The 24,305-nt window shown below is 41.4% G+C and overlaps 2 protein-coding genes across 2 annotated transcripts in view; both read right to left on the minus strand.

Moving 5' to 3' along the window:
• Positions 1-662: 662 nt before the first annotated feature.
• On the minus strand, positions 663-4,751 carry LOC311506708 (nucleoside diphosphate kinase B-like). The gene is made up of 5 exons (XM_084570770.1): positions 4,683-4,751; positions 2,872-3,002; positions 2,135-2,236; positions 1,163-1,275; positions 663-882 (listed from the first exon to the last, which is right to left on the minus strand). Exons 2-5 carry the CDS (start codon positions 2,986-2,988, stop codon positions 765-767), a joined length of 450 nt encoding a protein of 149 aa, XP_084426896.1. The 5' UTR covers positions 2,989-3,002; positions 4,683-4,751; the 3' UTR covers positions 663-764.
• A 3,099-nt stretch (positions 4,752-7,850) lies between these two features.
• The window catches only part of rapgefl1 (Rap guanine nucleotide exchange factor (GEF)-like 1), a 32,515-nt gene continuing 16,060 nt past the window's right edge, over positions 7,851-24,305 (minus strand). Inside the window, exons 4-16 of the mRNA XM_084570769.1 lie at positions 22,801-22,981; positions 21,581-21,678; positions 21,105-21,217; positions 19,586-19,753; positions 19,395-19,492; positions 18,753-18,875; positions 18,414-18,592; positions 18,053-18,143; positions 15,586-15,636; positions 15,408-15,495; positions 14,061-14,125; positions 13,474-13,528; positions 7,851-13,380 (exon numbers count right to left, since the gene is read on the minus strand). Of these exons, the coding sequence (XP_084426895.1) occupies positions 13,256-13,380; positions 13,474-13,528; positions 14,061-14,125; positions 15,408-15,495; positions 15,586-15,636; positions 18,053-18,143; positions 18,414-18,592; positions 18,753-18,875; positions 19,395-19,492; positions 19,586-19,753; positions 21,105-21,217; positions 21,581-21,678; positions 22,801-22,981 (1,435 nt within the window). The 3' untranslated portion in view covers positions 7,851-13,255. The remainder of the gene's footprint in view (positions 13,381-13,473; positions 13,529-14,060; positions 14,126-15,407; positions 15,496-15,585; positions 15,637-18,052; positions 18,144-18,413; positions 18,593-18,752; positions 18,876-19,394; positions 19,493-19,585; positions 19,754-21,104; positions 21,218-21,580; positions 21,679-22,800; positions 22,982-24,305) is intronic.

Here is a 24,305-nt window from a genome sequence, read left to right on the forward strand (position 1 = left end):
GAGGACTGATTATTTAGAGGATGAATTGTTATTCTTTAATTTCAAGCTGAAGTTGTCATGTCCTTTTTTGTCTCAACCACAGTGCAAAATATAAAATTTATCATAATTTAAGATCAGTAACTTCTTAAAAATATCTCAACAGCTGTGTTTACCACCATCATTGGTCAACTCTTCAACATTTTGTTGATTATCCACCTAATTATTAATTCCATTAACAGTTAATTTATTCAATATTTAATGAATTCACTTATATTAACAGACGAATCCTTGCAGTCAGCAGGTTAACTGCATTTAAATGACTGCAAACTTAATTCATTGTGCTAATTATCCAATGATAGCTAACACAGTAAAAACTGCAAATATTATACATGCTAAACCTTAACACGTTAGCATGCTAATATTAGTGTTCATCTCTTCAGTGATCTGATTTTTAATTCGGCTCCACATATAAAATAAGGCCGTCTGTCAGGTATCAGTCCTTCTAAGGTGTACGTGTTGCTAATGATAGCATGTTAGGACTTTCACCAAATGTGTGCTTGAGGACTATTCTCAATGGCGGACAGATCCGCACATGGTTAGACACTTTTTTTATGCTGACATGCTAAACAAGTTAGCTTGCTGCTGCTAGCAAGGCTAATAACAGAGAGTGACAGAAACAGACAGAGTTGTTAACATGAGACTTTATTTGATAAGTGCTACATGTTGATGGATTTAATGGCGAAGGACCAAGTCAGAGGATCGACTGCGGGGTGGAAGGTTGTAGTTTACTCGTACAGCCAGGCCTGGGCGGCAGGGGTGTAGTTCACAAATTCCTCATCCTTGAACCACAGGCTGACCTCGGTCTTGGCATTCTCCAGGGTGTCGCTGCCGTGGATGATGTTCCTGAGGAAACAAAATATTAAAATTTTGAATAAACCTATTTTTCAGATCCTCTGTAGCTTGTCTTCAGGTTTTATTTTAAGTTGATCCTATTTCTGAACTGAATCTTGTAGTTGTTTAGAACTTTCTTTTTTTTTTTACAGGAGAGCTCTTCTTCTGGTAAGTCAAAACTACTGTCAGTGTTGATATATGATGCATTTAGGACTCTTTATTGTAAAATATTTAATCTAACTTCCTCATGTTGAACAGACAATTTCAACCTGCTGTGTTATGGTTCACTCACCTGCCGATGTTGATGCACAGGTCTCCACGGATGCTGCCGGGCTTGGAGTCAGCGGGGTTGGTCTCACCCAACATCATCCTGGCCAGCTTCACAATGTTCTGACCCTCCCACACCTGAAACACACATTAACACACATGTCACCTGTGTGGTCAGGACGACGTACAGGACTGTGGAAAGGTTTCATCACTGCAGGAAGAATCGATAGCAACAACCTCAAGACCAAATTCTAAACTAGTATAAAAATAATCTAAATCCAGCTAAAAATAAGTTGGAACAAACCCGAAAAGTAGTCTGAACTCAAGCCATATACCAGATTTAAAACCAGTTATAGTCTAAACCCAATTAAAAACAAGCAGCAGTTTAAAACCTGTTCTGCTAAAAAATGTGAAACCAGTTTAATCCAAACCAAATAAAAACACTAAATTGAAATTAAGTCAGACAAACAAATTTAAGACAGTTAAAGAACCGGTCTCTAAACAGTCCGAAACCAGTCAGAAACTAATACAAAACTGGATTCACTGAAAAACAACTCATTGCATTTGAGTTAATTGTTTGATAAAAAACTATTAAGACACTGTTTTTGGAAGCGTTCTCACTTCAAAACATTTTACACAGCGCTGCGTACAGTTAAATGTTTGACCTCTATTTGTTTTCATTATGTAATCGGACATAAGCAGAGTTCTTCTTTAAGCAGCTCCTGTCTTCACTGTAGCCAACTGTTAAAATAAAGTCTGATTGATGGAGGTGTAAATCTCCTCTGTCAGAAAAGGCTTTAACGTGAGTCGTCTCTTTTGTCACGCTGGAAGTCAGCGGTGTGAAACAAAAGAAGCAGCGAGGCCTTGGAAACAAGAGGGTGTGAAGAGAGAGAGAAGACACATGCATGGAAAAAGAGATAAAAAGATATCTGTCTGACAGCGGTGTGAGAGATGAGCTGAGAGCCTGTGTATGTTTACATGTGTGTGTATGTGTTACCATGGCGAGGACGGGGCCAGAGGACATGTATTTGCAGAGTCCAGCGTAGAAAGGCATGTCCTTCAGGTCCAGGTAGTGCTTCTTCATGTGGTCCTCAGAGGCCTGAACAAATCAGTAAGTCAGTCAATAGGACATTGACCCCCCCCCCCCCCCCCCAAATACTCAATTACTTATATTTTTTTGGCTGCAGCGCCCCACAGTGTTTGTTTCCACGTAAAAAACAAGTTTCTCAGTGCTCCAAATTGGCAGCAACTTAGCAGCTACACATATTTTGAAACTATATTTAGTTGTATTGTAAGCTTGCTGTGCAGCTTACAATACAGAAGCAACTGTCATACAGATGAAATGAGATGCAGTGAAACGAAGTTAATTTGTTTTACTATATAGAAATATTCTGCTTTAGAAATGTGTAATTCACTGCTAACTAAACAACTAGCATCAGAGAGAGCTAACTACAAAGCTACATTCACATAATGGAGCCAACTACACAGCTAAAGTTATATATCGACGATTTGAGGTAACAGCAGTTAGCCGTAACGTAAACTAAAGCTTGATTCACTGATTTTCTTCACACAGTTTAGTTTTCTGTAAATGACAAACATCGATTTTGCTTTTTTTTTTTTTTAAATTTGTTTTGGCCTTTAATCAAATAAGGCAGCAGTCGTAGTTCATGTCTCTGCCTGTAGAGGTCAGTGTTTCCGCATTGAGGGCGCTGTGTCATCTGTTGCCATGGTTACCTGCAAGAATTTAGCAGCAACCAGCCTGAAGCCTCTGTGCTCGAAGCGCTTGATGATCTCGCCACACAGTCCTCTCTGGACGCCATCGGGCTTCACAGCGATGAAGGTACGCTCCATGTCTGCTGAGTAGGCTGCGGACACGCAGGAAATAGTTTGTGATCATAGTGCAAACACACATGTCTTAAATCAGCCCACATTACAAACGCTCAGTCTGCAATGTTTGAATGTAGGATAAGTATTAATCAAGTTAAAGGTAAATAAAAACATAATTTAATCAGCAATATGTCAATTGTCTAATTTACAGCGTAAACACTAAATGTGTGACAATTATCCACACGTGCAACAATCTGTCACAGAAATGGGTTTCTTGTTCTATGTTTGATTCATGTTCCGGTATTGTTATGAAGCTGTGCTGCCACCTGCTGGCTGCTTCCTGTCACGGCTCAGTTACACTCAGTGATTTTACTTTTAAAACATTTACCATTTTCTTTTTTGCAAACAATGTCATATATAAGTTTTCTGCTTTTTAAAGAAAGGATTAGCTAATTGGTCAGAAAACTAGTTGGAAAAAGATTTCATGTGAGCTGAAACATTTGTGTCTCAACATTTGTCGGGGTTCTTTTTTCCTGCTACCGTCTCATGTTGTTGTCACTACACTTCTCAGTTATCCGGTATCGTGAGATGATATGGAATTTCTCCTCATAAGAGGCACTAAGTAGGCTATGTGAATGTGAAATCAGAACTGTCTGAGTTTTCTTCCTCTGTCGGCAAGGAAACGAACCCGACACCTGCTCATAAGTTTGGACAAAGCTTCAAACAGCCTGCTGCTAATTTTACTGCCTGCTGGAATCTGCTGGAGTGAAGCCGATAGCAGCTGAAAGCAGGTGTGTCTGGCAGGAATTTAGGCTGAGGACTGTAAGGAGACCTCCTGACACTGCCAGCACAACTTCATGTTTCAGTGTCATTAGGATTTAAGTTTATATTCTGCTGATGTATCCATCTGTAACATGCACAGATTTAAATCTTAAAGAAAACTGAACCATGGCGTTCCTATAAACGCTAGCACAGTGCTATTAGCTCTGATTGGTCAGCTCTAATTGCCTGAGCAGGCTCCGCCCACACGTCTGAGCTGAGAGAAACACGAGGAGGAAGGAGTATAAAAGTTTATGCGTGTTTCATTGGATACTAACTTAGTACACACCCCCAAGCGCAGGATGAGTCATCAACATTTTAAAAACTTCATCAAGGATACAATAAATGTGACTTTTCAATCGATTGACTAGTTTCTATTTTAAAGTGTCCTCCTGTTCAGCAGATTGATCATTTTTTGTTATTCTAAAATATACGACCAGAATCGGACAAGAAGCAGAAACAGAACAGCTGAGACAAACCAACAGGCAGTAACTCGCATTTCTGACAAGCTCATTCATTCACAGACCGAAGTACGCTGGAACAGCTGCACGTCAGAAGACAGATATTTTAAATTATATTCAGTCCTACACCTGTGACTGCAACTCAACTGTTTCCAGTGGCTGAACTTTTGATATATTCCAGAAGAATTTGGGTTTAAATCAGGTTCAGAAAATGGTAAAAACTGAGTTTAAGTAAATAAATAGATTTATTTTTTTACTTAACTGAACTGAGAATATTCCTGCGCACATGTTCACTGTCTATGTCTGACTGAGCACATGTGCTGCAGGACAACACATGTACAAATCAAACGTCTGCAGTCACCCATCACAGCACACAACACACACATGATACATGTTGAAGTCATTGAACAGTCAGTTATGTGTGAGAGTTATATCTACCTTGGATTAGAGGAGAGCTTGTGAAGAAGATCTGCCGGCGGCGGGGATGCGATCACCAAGGCCGAAGACCTGAAGGGGAGCTCTATTTAAAGGGTTTCGCTGTGGGGGAGGAAAAGGGGGCAGGGGGGAGGGGGAGGGGGGGTCCAAAACCGTGTGTGTGCATTTTGAGAGGTCAAATCTGTGTATGTCGTTAACAGGTCTGTGTCTGTGATCAGGGTCAGCCGGTCCATTCACTAAAAACATACTGAACTCTCTAAAAGTTTTATGAAAATGTCACAACGCATCACTTTATAAAATATCTTAATTTTTAAGCAGTCTTCAAAAATTTTTTATTTTATTTATTTTTTTAAATGCCCTTGTTTTTACGTAAATACCCTCATTTAAAGAACTCTCTAAACTTTTTAAAAACTGTCCTTTTTTTAAAAGGCAGCTTTTGAGGAACAACTAAATACTACAACTAAATACTACATTTCCCATGAGACTTTGCTGTCCGTTGCCATAGAGATGACTCCATCCAGAGCAGTTCAATTACTAAATTAATCCTAAATACAAACGCAGATGAATGAATTAATCCGGTGAGCGTAAGAAACATTAACCTATAACTTCAGTTCGTCAGAAGCGATCTGATTGGCTGGTTCCTACAGCGGTGTATTCTGGGACTTGTAGTGAGTGTGTGACAGTTCAGAGCAGGACATTATAACTCAGACCAGCTGGTACATTTCAGTCCACAATTTTTTTTTTTAATCTGATAAAATTATGTTATTTTAATCATTATTTTACTTTCCATGACGATAATTGTTTCTGTTTTAAGGTTGTAATGCTCATTTATAGCTTAAATCATTAAAAAAAGATCAGAGACTTTAAAATGTATCTTAAATAGCAGATTATATGAACTATGCTGGATTCTAAAGATATTTAACTTCAAGAATAAATTTTCCTGCAGTTTTAAGTTCTCATAACTTTTGATGACTCCCTGAAGGACCTGACTGATTCCACCCCCCCCCCTCTCTAAGTGAAACAGGTGTGATGTATTATATAAGGTCATGTGACCACCTCATCTTCCACCTGTTATATAAGAAGTGAGACCAGACCAAAAGCAGCAACTCTCTGTTCCAAACACTTTAATCTGAAGCGCCAACCTTCACCCTTCCCCCAGATTTGACCCTAAATATAAACCTTTTCCTATTCAGGGATGGAAACCATCCTCCTCCCAGGGGTGAGGACGTGTGTCCCTCAGTCCACAGTCCTGTGGGGGGGGACCCTATCCTATCCTATCAGATGAAATTAAAATCCACACCCCCAATCACGCACACTCTGCACTGTAACACATGGACCTGCAGAACCAGCCAAGTGAACAACATTGAGCGTTCCTTTAATTGCATTCTCCTCATGTTACCGTTGTCAGAGTCCTGACAGACTTTTAAACCGTGAAGAGACAACAGGCCTCACTGTCATGACTCAAGGTTTTCCTGTCCATCACAGCAGCAAAATGATAGTAGTGCTGAGACCGAAAAGTGTTGTATTGCATGCAGTGTCTTATGTGGTGCATAAGACACTGCATGCAATACACTGCACCATGCATATTGACTGTGGTGGGGCATACTGCCACCCTTCCCCCCACCATCCTCCCATGCCAGTACTATGCCTGTTGTTTATCAGTCTGTGATGTTTGTGAGTTCACAGTCTTGACTACGCTTGTGTGCAAGAGGCATTCAGATGATGTGCCCGGGCATGCTTTACCCGGGCATATCTTGCTGTGGACTCAAAGTTGATATGCAATAAGCACAAGCCCTGTAGTCTAGCCACGGTATCGAGTCGTACTAGTTCAAAACCGTAATGTCGATCTAGCCACCTGGTTAGGGACGCGTAATTATTTATTTCATTACAAAGTTCATATTTACCAAATATAATCATACTTGTAAACTTCGAAGAGATTGAGGAATGACCAGAAAGTAGGTTACATAATATTTATACAAATCCAATAGAATATGATATAAAATCATATTGGGAGAATTGACAAAATGTAAAAACAATGTCAGTGTTGACTGGTTGTCAACCAGAGCAGGACCTAGTTGTTAAATGATCTACTGCCACCTCCTGGCAGATATAGGACACTGCCTCTGTGGTTTTAGACCAGCGTATGGACTTGAACCTTGGTAGATGTAATAGTTATAAACAGTTTCTGACTACTCGGAAGATAGTTCACAGTAACCAAATCCCCCGAGGTCGGTGCCAGTCATGACTGTCCTGTCAGGAAACCACTTGTGCTACCATGATAGCAAACTGATACTTATTCAATGTATATATGTTGAATAAAAAATAAAACATACATTGTGTATACTTGGTTACAGTTCAGTTTGTTAGTGTTTTAATGAAAGGCTACACTCAACAAGCAAAAAACAACAATGACACACGTCTTAACCCATAGACTGTAGAATTTTTTTTTTATATACAGTCTGTGTCCTAACCGAATGGCGAGATCGATATTTTGGTTTTCAACTCAGCGACCGGGGCTAGGCTAACAACAGCTAAGGCTTGTGCTAACAGTGCTAACTTTGAGTCCAGGTTATACAAGTGTGCCCGGACACATCAACAATATTCCTCTGCACACAAGAATTCAGACTTGAATTCTTGTTTTACACAGGCGGTTTCAAAGACGGTCACTAGCTAAAATATGTTGCTGTTAAAACTGAGCCGTGAACAAGTTCTCACAAACGGCTTCAGATGGGCTCAGATTCAAGCTCCAACGTGTTCTGATCGAGGTGTCCTACCAAGAAGGAATAATTCGGTTACATAAACAGCCAATCAGAAGGGAGGACTTAAGAAAAAAAAAAAAGGAGCTAATATTGCTGGTTTTCAGGTAGAGGCTTTCATTCAGGAGCTGACTGAGGCCCAAAATAAAACTACTGAGCTGTAAATTAGTATATTATGTCATCATTAGGGCCTCCTATTAGAGCGTTATTCTGTCTAGTAGATTGGCCCAGTGGGTTCAGATTGCTCTGCCCACCACCATGGATCAGCTGAGAGGTAGCAGCCAGCTGAACATGGAGACAGCATTTCACTGGACATGAAATCAGTACACGCCCCTGAGTTCAGGATGAGTTTCTAGGAAACTCTAGTGTTTGTGTTGCAGATAAACTCAAACAGGAAGTATACGAGGAAGCCATGTTGTTGTCCAGAGGTTTTATTTCAGTGTGGTGTAGTGTGACAGCAGAGGGAGCAACAGTCTGCAGGAGGCAGGGCCGAGAAATTCAGATGTAGAGTAATCGATAACTTTCCAACAACTTAAGCCTTCAAAGTTTCGAAACGTCTCCGCTTTAAAACTTATTTTAGGGAATCTTTTTAATTCAGAGTTTTCTTAAATAATAAATCATTTCAAAATAATGTCCTCAAAAAGCAGATTTATTAAATGGTTTAACATGGTTGGCGTTTGTGTAGAATTAAAGAAGAAAACAAAGATATTTTTATAAAGATTCTATGAATTGGGATCTCTAGAATGAAAACTAGAAATTTCCATTTAATAATTATTTCATTTAAATTTACAGCCAATTATTGAATTGAAAGAAAACTAAATCACATGTTACTCTTTTCTTGAGAACTTCCGACTTTTTTCTTATCATTAAATATTAATATAAGGCGACTTTTTTTTTAACGAAATCACATTATCTGATTTTTTTTTATTATTATTTATTATACTGACTCATTTTGTTATCTCATTCCATATATTTTTGTGTTACTCAGATTCTCCACACTTATATTACGAGTTTCAAATATCTCTGTCGGGAATATTCTGTAATACGACACCAACCCTACAGGCCCCGCCCCCTGTCAGACCTCTGCTTCAATCACGTCATCTGTCTGACGTTCACAGAAATAAGGATTTTATCGATGTAAACAACCACTTCTGTACAAAAGAAAAAGAAACTGAACATAAAGAACCCCAAGCTTCAAATAGAAAACAACAGAACCAATAAACTTAAGAGATTTAACTGTACAATTCATAAACTCATCCTCTCTTTGTCGTTCTGTCACTTTCACAAATAAAAACACCAAATCAAATGTTTCTCCTTGAGTTAGCGCCGCTCTCTCCCTCTCATACATAAAATAGAGTCTCCGTTAGTATTTGCCTATTTACAGGGTTGCAGTATGTACACGACTTTTCAGTGTTTTCAGACAGGCGATGCGGCGGACGGCCTTGACCCAAGAGGCCGCCCGTCTCCCAGAGTTATGGATCCAGCAGAACGTCAGGCAAAAGCTGAGACTGAGCCACAAAGCTGAAGGTCTGCTTCAGGCCTGAGGTTAGAAACATCAGCGGGGACTGAAACTGTTTAGGTGAAGATGAGTGAGCTCTGCTTCTGACCAGAACTACAGCCAGACCCATAACACAGCGCCCAACGCCCAGGAAGTGGTCCTGAGAGAGCCACCGGCAGACTAGAGATGATCTACGAGTAATCTTCACTGGGTTCACACTTTATACCCGAGCAGACCGCCGCCGCCGTCTCCGCCTTGACAAAACCTTTTACTTCCAATCCTGAACTCTCAGTGTGAGCTTATTTTACCGTCCGATTGTGTCAACCGTTGTGTGATTCGGTTGATTTGGTGTTTTTGAGAGTTTGTCCGGTTTAGTTAAGAGTTCTGAATTTAACTGAACTCAACAGACGGGATTTGAAATCTGTTTTTTGGGAGTTTGATTGGATTTTTCTGGGAAGTGGAAACTTTGATTTCCGTTCCTGTAAATTCAAACTTCTTGAGGAAGTTTCAAACTTGGTCTGAGCTCTTCATGATCTTGAATTCATGTATATATTAACTTGTTGTTCAGAGCTTTAATCAAACATATTCTTGGTGATATGATCTCAAGGTCTTGGAAGTCTGAACTCAACAGCGAAGAGAGTGACTGAGGAGGATTGGAACTCAACTCATGAAGTCCAAACTTAAACTCAGGATTGTGTTTCATCTGAATCTGAACTCCATTTTACTTTCAAAGGTTTTGTCGAACCGGAGAAGATGAAGGTGTTGAAGGTTTTGTCCCGTCCAGAATCAAAACAACTCACACGACATCTTGTTCAAAAACACGAATCATTGCGAATTTGTCTTTAACGTGGAGTCACTAGACTGAATCCAGAGAAGTGAGCTGGATCGTGTTGAAGCGTGTGAGATGTTGTTTCTGGACGGGCTTTAACAAACAGGATGTTATGGTACAGATGGAGATGATGAAGCCTCACTGACCACCAGAGCCGAGACCGGACGACGTGTTTCAGACCATTTACAACTTTTCAGAGACTCCTCACAGACGAAAGAGCTTCAATCCAAATACACTAAACAAAAAAACCTGACCGGAGGGTTCGGATTCGTAAAACTTCAACATTATCTCAAGATATTTTGACTAATATCAGAAACTTACACTTTAAAAACATAGCTTATGTCTGTATATTTTCAGGACATGGCAACATTTTGTAAACAGAAGTCTTTTTTTCAGTGAATTAAAAAAAAGGATCAGAAAGAAAACTATATTTTACATGTTGGGGTGAAACTCTTCAGTGTACCCAAAAAGTAAAACAAATCTCAGTCTTGAGTCATTTTGCCTTATTTTTTCTGTCTTTTGATCATTTTTCAGGCTTGTTTCCCATAACTAAAAATGAATCTTTCAGTTATTCACAAACAGATTTTCGTCTACGGAAACCTGCGAGGGTCATGTGGTAAAAAAGAAACCTGATTAGAAACCAATCTTTCGCTGAAAGGTGTAATTATTCAAACTTTTCATTCTTCATTTAAGCCGTTTCACCACGTGGCCCTCGGGTGGGAACAAAATGACTTCGGACTGAGCGTTTTTTTTGGGTGTCGAGAGGCCGGCCTCAGACCTGGTGGAGGTCATAGCAGAAAAACAACAACTCTGTAGATTTCTATAGTTACAGTAAATATGACGGATCAGCTGTACAAACACAGAACCAATCGATCCAAACACAACTGAACTGAACTCTACCGAAAGAAGAAATAGTAAACAAAACCTCTCAGTGTCTCTGAGCCCTGAGGTTTGGCAAAAAGTGCTTCGTTGATGCGAGAAGTCGACCAATCAGCTTCCCTTCCTCCTGTTATTGCCTCGGACCTCGACCCGCAAGCCGACCAATAGGAGGGCAGCTGTGTGGGGGTGGCGGGCCCTTCCTTAAAGCTGACTGGCCCTTCGGGTGTGACAGCAGATAGATCCAAACGCTGAGAAAAAAGAAGGTTGGGCCGCGTGTGACGTCATCCAATAAACAGCTGACTGGCTGTGATGTCATCAGTGTGATCAGCTTCTGATGACATCAATAACTTACTTAAAAGGACCATACAGGCATTTTAATACATTATTTTTACTCCAACGTAAGAGAACAGATAATTTTTAATAAACCAGGTAAAGCAAAAAAAGAGCCGTCAGGTCCTTTGAAGTGAGCGTGAGTTTTCCGACCCTCCTGTTGGATCCTTAAACACCGTGAGACGTTCAATGTTCAGGAAACAAGAGCGTCCTTAGACTGAGAGATCGTTTGGTAGAAAACCCAGCATCTACTCTCTTCAGCATATTGACCGTCCAATCCCGTGTCCATGAAAACGTCTTAACGTTGTCCAAGAGCTCCTCATAGTTAGGAGTCAGTGAATGCATCGTCACATTCACATTAAACCCCAGAGGAAAGCAGGACAGGTCAGAGGTCAAAGACACAATCAGGTCCATGATGTCGTCTGTGTCCTTTAATTCATGTAAAAGTGTTCTTTCAAGGAAAAATAGATGAAAACTCATCTGCGAGTTTTAAAATTCTGGTTCCACCTGCAGGAAAACTGCTTCAAGTCTCCCGATTGATTCATTTATTTTGTTTCTGTAGCTGCAGAGATTTAGAGTTCAAACCATCCAGAGGTTGCAGCAACTGTTGAGTGTTGTAACTTGAGTGTGACTGTCCTCGTGTGTTTTCAGCCACTCACTGTAGCTGGATGACTCCATCCCTCCTCAACTGAGACGTTTCTGTAAACCAGTTCAGCAGCTCTCTGGTTTCAAGCGAGCTGGTAGTTTCAGTTCGAAAGCTGCAAGTGATGAGTTGTCTGCATACTCAGGTCTTTAAAAGATGAAACATGTCGCCGTCTGCAGGAACTCTTTCAGGTTAGTATTCGACCTGTCAGTCTGCGAGCTGCTGCGGGTTTACCGTCTGGTTGTTCTGTTTGTCGACACAGTTCCATGTGCATCTTCTCACGTCTATAACAGCTGCTTATTGTTTTTACTGGCAGTCAAAGGCTTTTCCTTTCAGCTAATCCTGCCCCCTGCAGGCTGCTGCAGGAACAACACTGCTGTAATAATACTGCATGACAACAGTCAGAGCAGCAGCTATTATTATTAGTGTAAACTGATTGATCGTTGCTCGATAAAATGACAGAAACCAGCTGTGACCAGTGAAGGCAGCAAATTCTTACATCTGAGAGGATGTTATTAAAATGTGCCAATACTTTTTTATTTTGTCATTGACCGATCACTTGATTGATTTGCTGCTGGAGATATGTGTGGACTGAAACATGATCGAGTCTCCAGCACCGACAGAAGCTGAATGAAAGTCACCAGGAGTGTGGGTTGACTGTCGGCAGGTGTTGCACAGGTGTCAGATTGTCTGGACTCTGATTGGCCGGTCGCCGCAGGAGGCGGGAAAAGAAAAAAAGTGCAGAAAGCGAGGAAGCAGAGGAAGAGGCTGGAGGTCCGAGGATCTGGCATGGTTTAGTCAGAGGTCGGGCGCTGAGCTGAGTGTTTTCAGACTCATCATCAGTTCCTAACACACAGCGACCGACTGTCCTGACAACAGACTGTACGTTTTTATGTTGTCACCGTGACAACAGACATTTCCTGCTGATGTCTCAAGCTCAGCTCTGCAGGTCTGACTTTAAATATAGAGGCTTTTATTTTATTTTGTACATATATAAACAGACGCAGGCCTTTAACAGAATATTTTTTCATCCTAAATGGTAGTTACTGCAAAAATATTTAGTTATTTATACACATTTATTTATTTTAATAATGAGGTATTTATTGTTGGCCTTTATAAATTCTCTGAGCTCATAGTGGAGTGAGTGATTAATGTTATTATCACTGTCTTAGGAGTAGTTTAAAGTAGTTCCTGTTTCCTGCCTCATCCTCAGCTGCTGTAACTCTGGGATCAAGAAATTAAAATGTGATATATTCTCTATGCTCTGGCTGTGTGTTAGGAACTTGAAGCTTCAGACTGATGAAGGTTGTAAGCCGTCGTTTTCGCTTGTTTTCCATTTAAATGCTGATCTGCGCTGCAGACCTTCTCAAACACGACGACTGTAGCAGCAGAGAAATGACCAAAGGTCGTCGGTATTTAGGCTTTAAAGATACGTTTTTAGGTTTAACCTCAGACAGGTTGCATCGTGAAGAAATCATCTATCTGGGTTTAAACGTTGACGTTTTGGTCCGGTCTGATGAACCGTAACTAAACTAAAAGATTGTTTTTCCTCTTGTTGTTTCGGGCAGATGTGGAGGAAGAGGAGGTTTGAAGATCCGCTGGTCCTCCTCTTCCTCTTCCTCCCACCTATCGTCCATCCCTCTATGTGTCTTTGGGCTCCAGTTTGCAGGACATGTCGAACAGTAAGTTTTGGTTGTCGATCACCTGTAACTGCCGGACGTAGGCCTTCGTCTGTAGGTGGGAGGGGGATGTCTCCGTATCCATGGCTACCAGAAAGCAGAAAAAAAAAAAAGCTCATTCAGAACCTGGTCAGAGGTCACAGCAGGTCGAAACCACAACAGGTTCTGTGCGTGCGTTACCTAGCTGACTGCTCCTGTATCGTCTGATGATCCTCACCATCTCTGCGACTTTGTGCTGCAGGAGGAAACACAGAAGAAGTGATGGACACAGTTAGAGGACGCAAGACATCCTCTCTACGATCTGATATTGCACCTGTTTCAGGAAGTTTTATTTATGCGTCGGTTTTCTATTTTGTTTTGGTTGCTTTGTGCATCTTCGCAGCCGTTTTGTGTCTCTATAGTAGTTTTGTCTCTCTTTGTTGTAGTTATTTTGTGTCTATGTTGTTGTTTATCAGCGATTTTGTGTCTCTTTAGTTGTTATGCGTGTCTCTGTAATTCTTATGAATCGATTTCGGGTCGTTGTTTTTCTCTCTTTGTCATTCTGACGCATAAATCTGTACAGATGCTGAACATTTACGTAAATAACAGATATTTCCCCTCTTTGGAAACGAAATGAAACACGGTTGAAACAGTACACAACACCGTCAGCTTTAGTTAAAGAGAGATATGAAGCATACAAGTGGAACAGTTTCTGTTAAAGTTGTAACATCAGCCACATTTACTGCATATTCTTTCAACTGATTTTCATGAGATGAACTTGAACTCACCATCTTCTCAAAGTTGACGAGTTCACCGTGAAACGTCTTGCAGCTCTCGTGAAGAAACGTCAAGTCTGTCAGAGAAACACAAGACATGAGTTCAATGATGAAGTCAAACTACAAAAGGGAGTAAGAACTACAACTCCCTCTGAGATGGAGAGCATCTCTTGTACAGCTTGCAGCTCTGAGTGTTTAACAGGTAACAAACAGCTGTGTTCACCTCAGGGGGGTGCCACAGGAAAAACTATGAAAACACTCATCCTTTTTAGTCTTCAGTTTCACTTCCATCCATCCTCCTCTCTCTGGCTGAGTTACTATGGACACAGAGCGCTTAAAGCTGCACACACACTCACGTCTTTCCTCTGCTTTTACTCGTTCCTTAACAAAACACTTGAAGTATATTCTGTACACCTCTCAAGCTCTGGCTATGCCTTTATTTGAGAGGACCAGTTTTAGGATTGGGGAGAGAGAAGGACGAGCCTTCTGGGTTTAATGAGCGCAGCTGAAGACGAGATAAAAGAAGAAGAAATCAACACCAGTGATTAGGAGGAGGGTCTTTGAAGAGTGTGTGAGTGTCAGGTTAACATTATCAGGGAGCTGATTAGCCAGAAGTGCTAATTAGCAGGGTGGAGCTAACGCGTCTGCAGCAGCCTCACATCTGTTCCATGGCTGAAGGTTAACAGAGTCTCAGAGGATTTATAAACGATCCATTAATGAAGCGATGAAGCAGGAGCCTCATTAACGTGTATCTCAAGCAGAAAACATGACAACTAGACTGTAGGCTAACTTTTAGCACCATCGCTAACTGGACGGTAAGAAGTTATTCAGGAGAAAAAAAAACTCAGCCTTGAAAATCTATAAAACCAGTCCTCGTGGGGTTTATGATCATAATCTGAGGTCAATAAGAACTGAACACCCTGTCATGCTTCACTGACTCATCAGTATGGTAGTAAAATTTAAAACTCATGTCATAAGCCATGACTCAAATCTGAACACAGACATCAAATGTACATTTTTAGATTTAGTGTGGCTCCCACTTACCAAGAATATAATGATACTGTATCTGATGTCCAGCTGTAACGCACACCAACACTCTACTAACACTAACTAACATGATGGTAGACACATCTAAACTAAACTAAACCATGTATGTACAGTACAGTCACAATATTCATTATTATTATTATTATTCTTTTCTTAGTGTTTGGTATTTGGGTCTATAGTTCGTGTACATGTATGTCTGACAGTGCTGTATGCGATGGAGATGTCAATTTCCCTACGGGAACCTCCCAAAGGGATCAATAAAGTTGTCTATCTATCTATCTATCTATCTAAACATGTTCAGGAAATACTCACCTTTGAGCAGCAGAGGTGTGAAGGGGATCAATGGAGGTCTCAGGCTTGTGATCAGATCCCTGTAGGATTTATGGTTCCTGGACGGGTCCTATGAGACGAGAACACCTTCATCATTATAAACCTGATCGGTTGTGACTGCTACGGTTTCAAAACTAAAATAAAAGCGAGTTTTACTCACCGCAACGCCTTCAAACTGCTGGAACTGCTTCCTGAACTTCCCCGGCAGACCCTGAACACACATCATTTATTTAATTCATTATTCAAATGATCTGAGGGGACGTGGCCTAAGGTTTATGTGTTATACACTGCCTGGCCAAAACAAAAAGGCACCACCTGGACTTAACTAAGCAAATAGGTACGAGCCTCCTATTGGATAATTACTGCATAGGTGATTATTTTTTTAGCTGACAACAAGTTATTTAACCCCAACTGATGTAATGATTAGCTTCTCATTTCTTAAACCAGTGTTTTTCAACCTTTTTTGAGCCAAGGTACATTTTTTTCATTGAAAAAAATCACAAGGTGATCTCTTTCAAGTGTCTTGAATAGTAATCAAATAAACACAAAGAAAAAAGTCTTATGATCTTTCATATTTCTACTCATTCCGTGTGAAACCTGGGCCTGTTTGGATGAACACAGCTCTGGGCCTATAGATACACAGATATACTGTATATACACAGACACTTGACAATGGGATATTATTTACAGATAATAATTAATTTGTTTTCAAAAAATGTTTTTTAGACCAATTAGGTGAAATTGGATAATTTCCCACAGCACACCTGACGATCTCTCACGGCACACTAGTGTGCCACTGCACAGTGGTTGAAAAACACTGTCTTCAACAACCATGTCTAAAGACACATCCCGTGGTCATGGAAAAGACCACGGGTCAAATCATTGGCATGCATCAAGCAGAGAAAACATCTAAGGAGATTGAAGAATCTACTAAAATTGGGTTAAGAACTGTCCAAGACATTATTAAAAACTGGAAGGATAGTGAGGAACCATCGTCTTCGAAGAAGAAATGTGGTTGGAAAAAAATCCTAACTGATTGTGACAACAGTAGAACTCAGGGCTATGTTTAATAGTAAAAGTAAGAGCATTTCCACACGTACAATGTGAAGGGAACTCAAGGGATTGTGACTGAACAGCTGTGTCGCCTTAAGAAAACCACTAATCAGTGAGGCTAACCGGGAAAAAGGCTTCAATTTGCTAGAGAGCATAAAGATTGGACTCTGGAGCAATGGAAGAAGGTCATGTGGTCTGATGAGTCCAGATTTACCCTGTTGCAGAGTGATGGGGGCATCAGGGTAAGAAGAGAGGCAGATGAAGTGATGCACCATCATGCCTTGTGTCTACTGTACAAGCCTGTGGGGGCAGTGCTACGATCTGGGGTTGCTGCAGTTGCTCAGGTCTAGGTTCAACAACATTATGTGTCCAAAGAATGAGGTCAGCTGACTACCTGAATATACTGAATGACCAGGTTATTCCATCAATGGATTTTTTTCTTCCCTGATGTTCACGGGCATATTCCAAGATGACAATGCCAGGATTCATGGGGCTCAAATTGTGAAAGAGTGGTTCAGGGAGCATGAGACATCATTTTCACACATGGATTGGCCACCACAGAGTCCAGACCTTAACCCCATTGAGAATCTTTGGGATGTGTTGGAGAAGGCTTTGTGCAGTGGTCAGACTCTCCCATCATCAATACAAGTTCTTGATGAAAAATGAATGAAACACTGGATGGAAATAAATCTTGTAACATTGCAGAAGCTTATCGAAACAATGCCACCGCAAATGCGTGCTGTAATCAAAGCTAAAGGTGGTCCAACGAAATATTAGAGTGTGTGACCTTTGTTGACCTGCTTCAAGTGGAGGAGTTCAAGTATCTCGGGGTCTTGTTCACGAGTGAGGGTAAAAGGGAGCGAGAGATCGACAGGCGGATCGGAGCGGCATCTGCAGTGATGCGGATGCTTAACCGGTCGGTCGTGGTGAAGAGAGAGCTAAGCCGAAAGGCGAAGCTCTCAATTTACCGGTCGATCTACGTTCCAATCCTCACCTATGGTCATGAACTTTGGGTAATGACCGAAAGAACAAGATCACGAATACAAGCGGCCGAAATGAGTTTCCTTCGTAGGGTGGCCGGGCTCAGCCTTAGAGATAGGGTTAGGAGCTCGGACATACGGGAGGAGCTCAGAGTAGAACCGCTGCTCCTCCACGTCGAGAGGAGTCAGTTGAGGTGGCTAGGGCATCTGGTAAGGATGCCTCCCGGACGCCTCCCGGGAGAGGTGTTTCGGGCATGTCCCACCGGTAGGAGACCTCGAGGCCGACCCAGGACACGATGGAGGGATTATATCTCTCGTCTGGCCTGGGAACGCCTGGGGGTTCCTCCGGAGGAGCTGGCGGAAGTGGCTGGGGAGAGGGCTGTCTGGGCTTCCCTGCTGAAGCTGTTGCCCCCGCGACCCGGACCCGGATAAGCGGAAGACGACGACGACGACGACGACCTTTGTTTTTGGTCAGGCAGTGTATATTTCCAATGTTCCTCTATTTTGTCTTAAGCATTTGTTGCCTGTAGCTCTGGTCCACACAGGATGAGACATGTTTTATTCCATTTGACTTAAACACGTTGAGCGCTTTACCTCCCAGGTGAGTCGCAGTCTGTTGACGGCCGGGTTATCCAGACCCAGAACCACAGCGAGGAATGACAGCAGGTCCTGCTGCTGCTTACAGCTGAAACACAGAGTTAAACGTCGCTGTGAAGACTTTAAAGGTGACTTTTACAGCTTTATTCACATAAAAGAAGTTCCTGTTCTCTCTCAGGCAGCATCATTACTTTGAGCTTTAATTAATGACCATCATGATCTCAGGGGACATTCACCTCTTCGTGTGAATTCTCAGATAAATTCCCATCATTGTACTCCCTGGTAAATCGGTTGATCAGCATCAGTACCACACTTGAGATAAGATAAGAGGATCTGATTTAGATGTGTTTGGACTCACAGTGCTGCGATTTTAATAAACTTGCGGAGCAGCTGGATCCTCTTCGGCAGCGACTGACACTGCAGGATCTCTGTGGCGACCCAGTGCTGCACCTCGCTGCAGCGCTGCAGTACCAGCTCCAGGTTGAGGGGGCGCCAGCGGGACTGCTCTCCGTGAAACACGTAACACACAAACTCCACCTGCAGGACATGACGGTGACAAACACAGCTGTAAACTTTGACACCATCAAAAGTCAGTAGTTTAAATAAAATGAATGACTGTTGTCTAATCTCTGCCTGACTAAACTCTACACAAACTCCTCTGTGTTTTTAATCACATTTAACAAATAGCTTCACCGACCTCGTGCACGCAGCTGAAGAGCTCCCAGTCAAACACCACCAGCTGATTGGCTACCTCCTCTGCCGACATGTCGTGGAGTTTACTGTCACCTGGGGTCCAGTGGATCTCCTCTGGAAGAGGAAGCTGAGGGAGCACAAAAGGAAATCATCAAATCATAATAAAACCACATGTACAGGTCATACAGCCTCCAAGTCTATATGGGGCGATGCAGCAGAAATCAGCCCTCAGTTTTAATTTTTTTTAACTTTCTAAATATATCTTCAAAACACAACAGTGCAATCACTTGTCAATAATTAGGGAACTGAGTTTCCTTTTTGTCGTGCCTTAAATGGATAAACACAAGTTAATGGATACTCCTGATTCAATTAAAGGACTAGGACATACTATACATCTATAGAGTTGGCTGAGCTGTAAGAAAAAACAAAAACAACTCTTGTTCCAACATGAAATCATTCAATCATTCATTAGTCCAACATCCAAAACTATTTAATCATATTTTACTGTATGACTTTCTTGTTCCTCTGATACTAAAAATGACTCAAAACTTCACTGGATTTTCACACAAGTGCTGATACAGGCTTTAGTTGATGCTTTCATCTTGAATACAATCAGCAACAGGCAATCAATCAAAGTGTGCCTCACCAGGGATTCTAGCTCGGAGGGTTCACAGGCGAACAAGTGAGTGTTGACTCCTAGAGTGGTAAACACAGCCTCATCACTGGGACGAAACACTGCTTTTTCTGAACACAAAACGCACATTCATTAGTCTCATTTCAAATACTCTCAGTGTGACAAAACAAAAAAAGAATTTGTGACTGTGATCGCCTCCTGACCTCCGGCTGATGTGACGGCCACCAGGATGAGGTTTCCAGGAAGAACTGGTTGGTCCTCGCTGTACTGGAGTTTCTCTCTAACCAGAGCCAGAATCTCTCCGACCCGACAGGACAGACGACTCCTGATGGTGACGTACGAATGATCCGGAGTGTAGACCCTGCAGAAGACTGGAAACACAAACAGTCACAAATTGATGATGAAGACAAACTGGGACATTTTAATGTCTTCACCTTAGAAAGGACTGTCAAAAGGTTCTGCACAAAAGACTCTGTTTGCTTATGAAAGGCCTTAAAAACATCCACGCATGTGTGGACCAGTGGGGTGATTACTTGTGGTACTGCACCTTAAAGATATAGCATTAAAATGTAATGCTAAATGTTTAGCCTAGCTTAGCATGAAGTTGTAAAACTGCTGTCATAGCTCCATCTGTCTATCTGGTTGTTGTTTTTGGTGAATGTTAATCATCAATCTATCCTGTCAGCTGGGATTTATTGACTCAAGAGCTAGAGAGGTTTAAGAGCTAATGGGCGCCTGAAGCTAACTTTAGCCTAATGCCAAGTTAATATCCTACTGTTTATTGACATATTTCTAGTTCCAGAGTCAACAATCCACTGGAATTAAATCTGTTAAAATGTACTGAACATTACTGTGTCCAGTATTTTCGCCTGATTTTACTCAAAAGGGTACTAGCTTAAAAAGTCATTTCAAGCTAGTACAGTCTTCTTGGAATAAAGTGTTTCCATCCTGTTGATACAGTGTGAGCAGATAACTTGGTGTGCTTGGTCCTAGTAGCTCAGAGTTGGCTTCTTGGTCGTATTATTATTATTATTATTTTTTCAAATTTAGCTTCTATTCATTATCTCAGAGCTAGCATAAAAGTTAGTTTCTCTTTCTTCTTTGTTTAAAATTACCTTCTTTGTTAGATTACCTTAGACTTAGCTTCTCTGTCTCATTACCTTGGAAGCATAAAGTTAGCTTCTAGGTCCCCTTGGCATAGAGTTAACTTGGCCCTGTAAACTTTAAAGTAGCTTCTACGTTCCCTTAGCTTGGAGTTAGCCCCCCGAGGTTAAATTTTTTCTTAGGTTATAATTTCCATCCAGCAGTTAATCTGTTTTCTTAGTTAACACTTAGGTCCCATTAGCTTAGTCAACTAGCTTTTTGGTTTAACAGTTAAACTTTAACTCAAATAAACACAGCTGACAACAGGATGGATTGGTGTCTAGCGTATTAGTAAAAAGCTAAGATAAGAGGATGAAATGGAGTTGTAGATGCTATGAGGCAAGGTTAGTAGGTCCCCTGTGTTTCCTGTGTTTGTGCTAAGCTAGGCTAACACTGCCTGAAAGATGAAAGCCGTATGTGTTTTGGGCGTGCCACTTTGTGATTTGTATTCCCCAACTTCAGACTGCAGGTGTGTTTGCATTTCAGATGAGTGTGTGTTTACAGATTACACAGTGTCGTGCAGCTCTAATATTTATGCAGGTGTGTATATCTGCTTGCAGGTATATATGAGCGTCGTACTCTCGTCGGAGCCTCTGAAGGCCTCTCTGGGTTGCAGACAGGCGTCGATGCGTCTGAAGTGTCTGAACAGAGGACGAACTTGCTTCTTCTTGCTCTCCTTCTCTTCATCAGAGCTACAACACAAACAGACACACACACACAAAGTTATGACATTAACTGGCTGCTTGTCTCCTTCACGGGTTTACTTCTACTTCTGTGTTTTTCTTTATCTTTTATGCTTCCGTCCTCTCTGAATTTTTAACTTATTATAATTTGTCATCATAATCAGCTTTCACCACTTTTACAAGTCTTTTCTTGAATGGGACTTGAGGTTTTGTTGCTATGCCAACAGACCCAGAGTCAAATCAACAGCAATCAATTAAAGCTAATTAAAATCATCACATACAAAGAAGTTGACAGGATGAAAAACATTCAGGGTGAGCAGTGTTGAGTGTGTATTGATTGGTTGTGAATTATAGTCTACTATTGTGTCTTACGGGCAGTGTAAGATCTCCGTCCATCTCTGCAGTTTGATGACGTCCTCCACCAGCTCTGGATACCGAGTCAACTCCTGAAGCGCACACATGTACAGCTCCTGCACACAACAGGGCCAAGTAATTAACCAATACATGCCATTTAATACAGTTCATGCATGTTCACAAACATCTACCGGTGAGCCATGTCGTGTCTGGATGAATCATAAAAAGGTGTGAGTCCATGTTTACGAGGAATTTTATCAGCAACTTGGTGATAAGAGCTACAAATATGTATTCAGATAAAATCAAACATTAACATTACACAGCTCCCTTTATAGGAGCTAAAACAATAACTACAAGCTTAATCAAGATCTTTTGACATCTGCCACAATTTTAAGCCTTCTCTGTGACTTATTCTATCAGCAACATCTGTATCAAAACAAACCTAACAGCTACTAGCTAACCGCTAACAGCTACCAGCTCAATAGTCTAGGTGTATAACTTCAGATGATTTACATCAATATGAATCAGTTTGAAATAAAGCTGTTGGATAGGATCAGGAATTCCATCAAAAAGAAGCTAATGTACAAGGTTAGCATATGAGCTAGCCACCTTTAAATAATGTTTTATGTCTTAGTTGTGAATTGAGTCCATAGACATGCATACGTCATCAATTACAACATGTTCAAGTTAAAACAGAACGTTTATGTTCTCTGATTCTGATGAAACTAAATTGTAATGTAATAGTAAGGTTGTATGTTACTGTCCAGCTGAGCTCTCTGTGCAATATTCTTATGTGCAATAACTGTACAGTTACACATATATTTTATCTATTAATACTCACTTTACACCAACTGCACTGTGTTTTTATCCTTGCTTGAGATCGTTTAGTTTACTGAGACTGCTTTCATGTACCTTGCATGTTTCAGAATGACAATAAAAAACCTTGAAGCCTTAACACTGGTCACTTTAATGCACAGTCCTCCTGTTCTCCAGCTTCTCTGTACCAACTGGTCGCCATGACGCTGCAGTGATCAGGTATCGGGTGTACAGCGTATTTCAGTAAGTGTCAGTTAAGGGGAATGCTGCTGTTTTTCTTTCACTTTGTGGCTTATCAGACTGAAGCAGTTTATAGATCATTATCACTGTCTGCTGCATGTGATGGCCTGACTCTTTCAGTTTCTTTATGACCGCAGGACTAACAGCGAGCAATGTATATTGTGTGATGCGTGTTGTGCAACCTTGGGGAAGCTGTTGCTGCGCTCTCCCTCCTCCTGCAGCAGCTCTCTGTAGGTGTCCAGGTATCGGAACGCCACGTTCAGCACCGCCTGCTTCCTCTCCGCTCCGTTCATCGCTCCCTCCGTCTCTCCTCCGTCTCTCCTCTCCACCCCCCTGCCTCCCCCGTCTCCCTCAAGAGTGAATCTGGAAAGACTCGAGTTAAGAAGGAAACATGTTTTTCTTGTCGGTGCGAAGCTTCGCACGCAGAAACCAGGATGTCTGCACCAACTCTGGACACATTTGCACTCAACTTTCTGCAGCGTGGTGACCGACCAGCAAACAAGCAAACAAGCAAAAAGGCAGCAGCACAGTGACCTGTGTCTGTAGTAAAACCAGGGGAGAGAATAATCAGCAGTTTCAGCATCACAGAGCAGCAGCTCTAAGATGCCGCCATGATGACCCACATATCACTGCACACACACAAGCACAGATCTTCTTTTTTAGTTTTTCTTCCTCTGTGATCGGCTAATGATTTTCTTTTTTGTTTTTCTGTCCTCTCTATGGGGAAGTCATCTTCTGAGATTTGCAACTACACTTCCTACAATGCACAGTGGATATAAAGAGATAAGGTTTATAGCTGAAGGAATAATACGACAGTTATTTAGCTCACTCTTCCATCTTCCTCTTCTTCTCATGAAAAAAAACAAACAAACTGAAAACATGAAGACTCTTGGCCGACTTTTAAATAATATTGGAGCGCCTTTTTTCCTCTGCTGTCTCTAATTAAGTTTATCCACAAAGAACCTTGCAGATTCTAACAGATTCAGAGTCCCTGAACGTCTCATGGACAGAACAATTTCAGAAAGCAGCAGAGGAAGATGAGGATTTCTGTCCATCTGTCCCTCCCACTCTTCTTCTTATTCTTCTTCCTCCCACAACCCTCTCTCTGCTCTCGCTCTCCCTCTGGGTGAGTATTAAAATGGACGACTATCTCTCTGCCCCTGCAGCCAAAAGAAAACCGATTTATTTACATTATTTGGACTAGAAACTGCCTTGAACTTCCATTTACCAGTTCCTGTTTTTCATCTAATATTCACTCATGGTGTTATTGCATTTTTTTTATTATAAAGCAGTTTAGCTTAATAATTATTTGATGTTCAGTCTATAAAATTTTGAAAAGTGGAACTGGAGGAAAAAAAAAAAGACTCGATGACCTTGTGTCTGTTGTTCTCTCATTCAAGTAGTGGGACATCCTCGGCTTGGTCCAAGGTTCCTCTTGAATAACGTTCAAAAGCGGTTCTTAGAAGTTCAAATCTGAGTTTTAGGAACTACGGCTGAACTATGAAAAGGTTTCTGGAGTCCAAATGATCCTCAAGAGTCAAAAGACTCCACAGGCAGCAAAGCGATAACATAAAGTCTGTGGTGACAGGACATAAAAACAACAGCCTGAGTGCAGCTAGAATGTAAAGTTTCTCCTGAGTGTGGCGCTAAAAGAACGATAAAATGTCATCACAGTCTGAAGGGATGA

Source organism: Chelon labrosus, assembly GCF_963514085.1.
Source record: "Chelon labrosus genome assembly, chromosome: 21".
Classification (NCBI taxonomy): domain Eukaryota; kingdom Metazoa; phylum Chordata; class Actinopteri; order Mugiliformes; family Mugilidae; genus Chelon; species Chelon labrosus.

Coding starts and splice junctions, on each gene's coding strand:
- LOC311506708 (XM_084570770.1), bottom strand. CDS start 2,988: ATGGAGCGTACCTTCATCGCTGTGAAGCCCGATGGCGTCCAGAGAGGA. Junction 2,237..2,871: donor TTGCTGCTAAATTCTTGCAG/GTAACCATGGCA, acceptor TGATTTGTTCAG/GCCTCTGAGGACCACATGAA. Junction 883..1,162: donor CTGTGCATCAACATCGGCAG/GTGAGTGAACCA, acceptor TTGTTTCCTCAG/GAACATCATCCACGGCAGCG.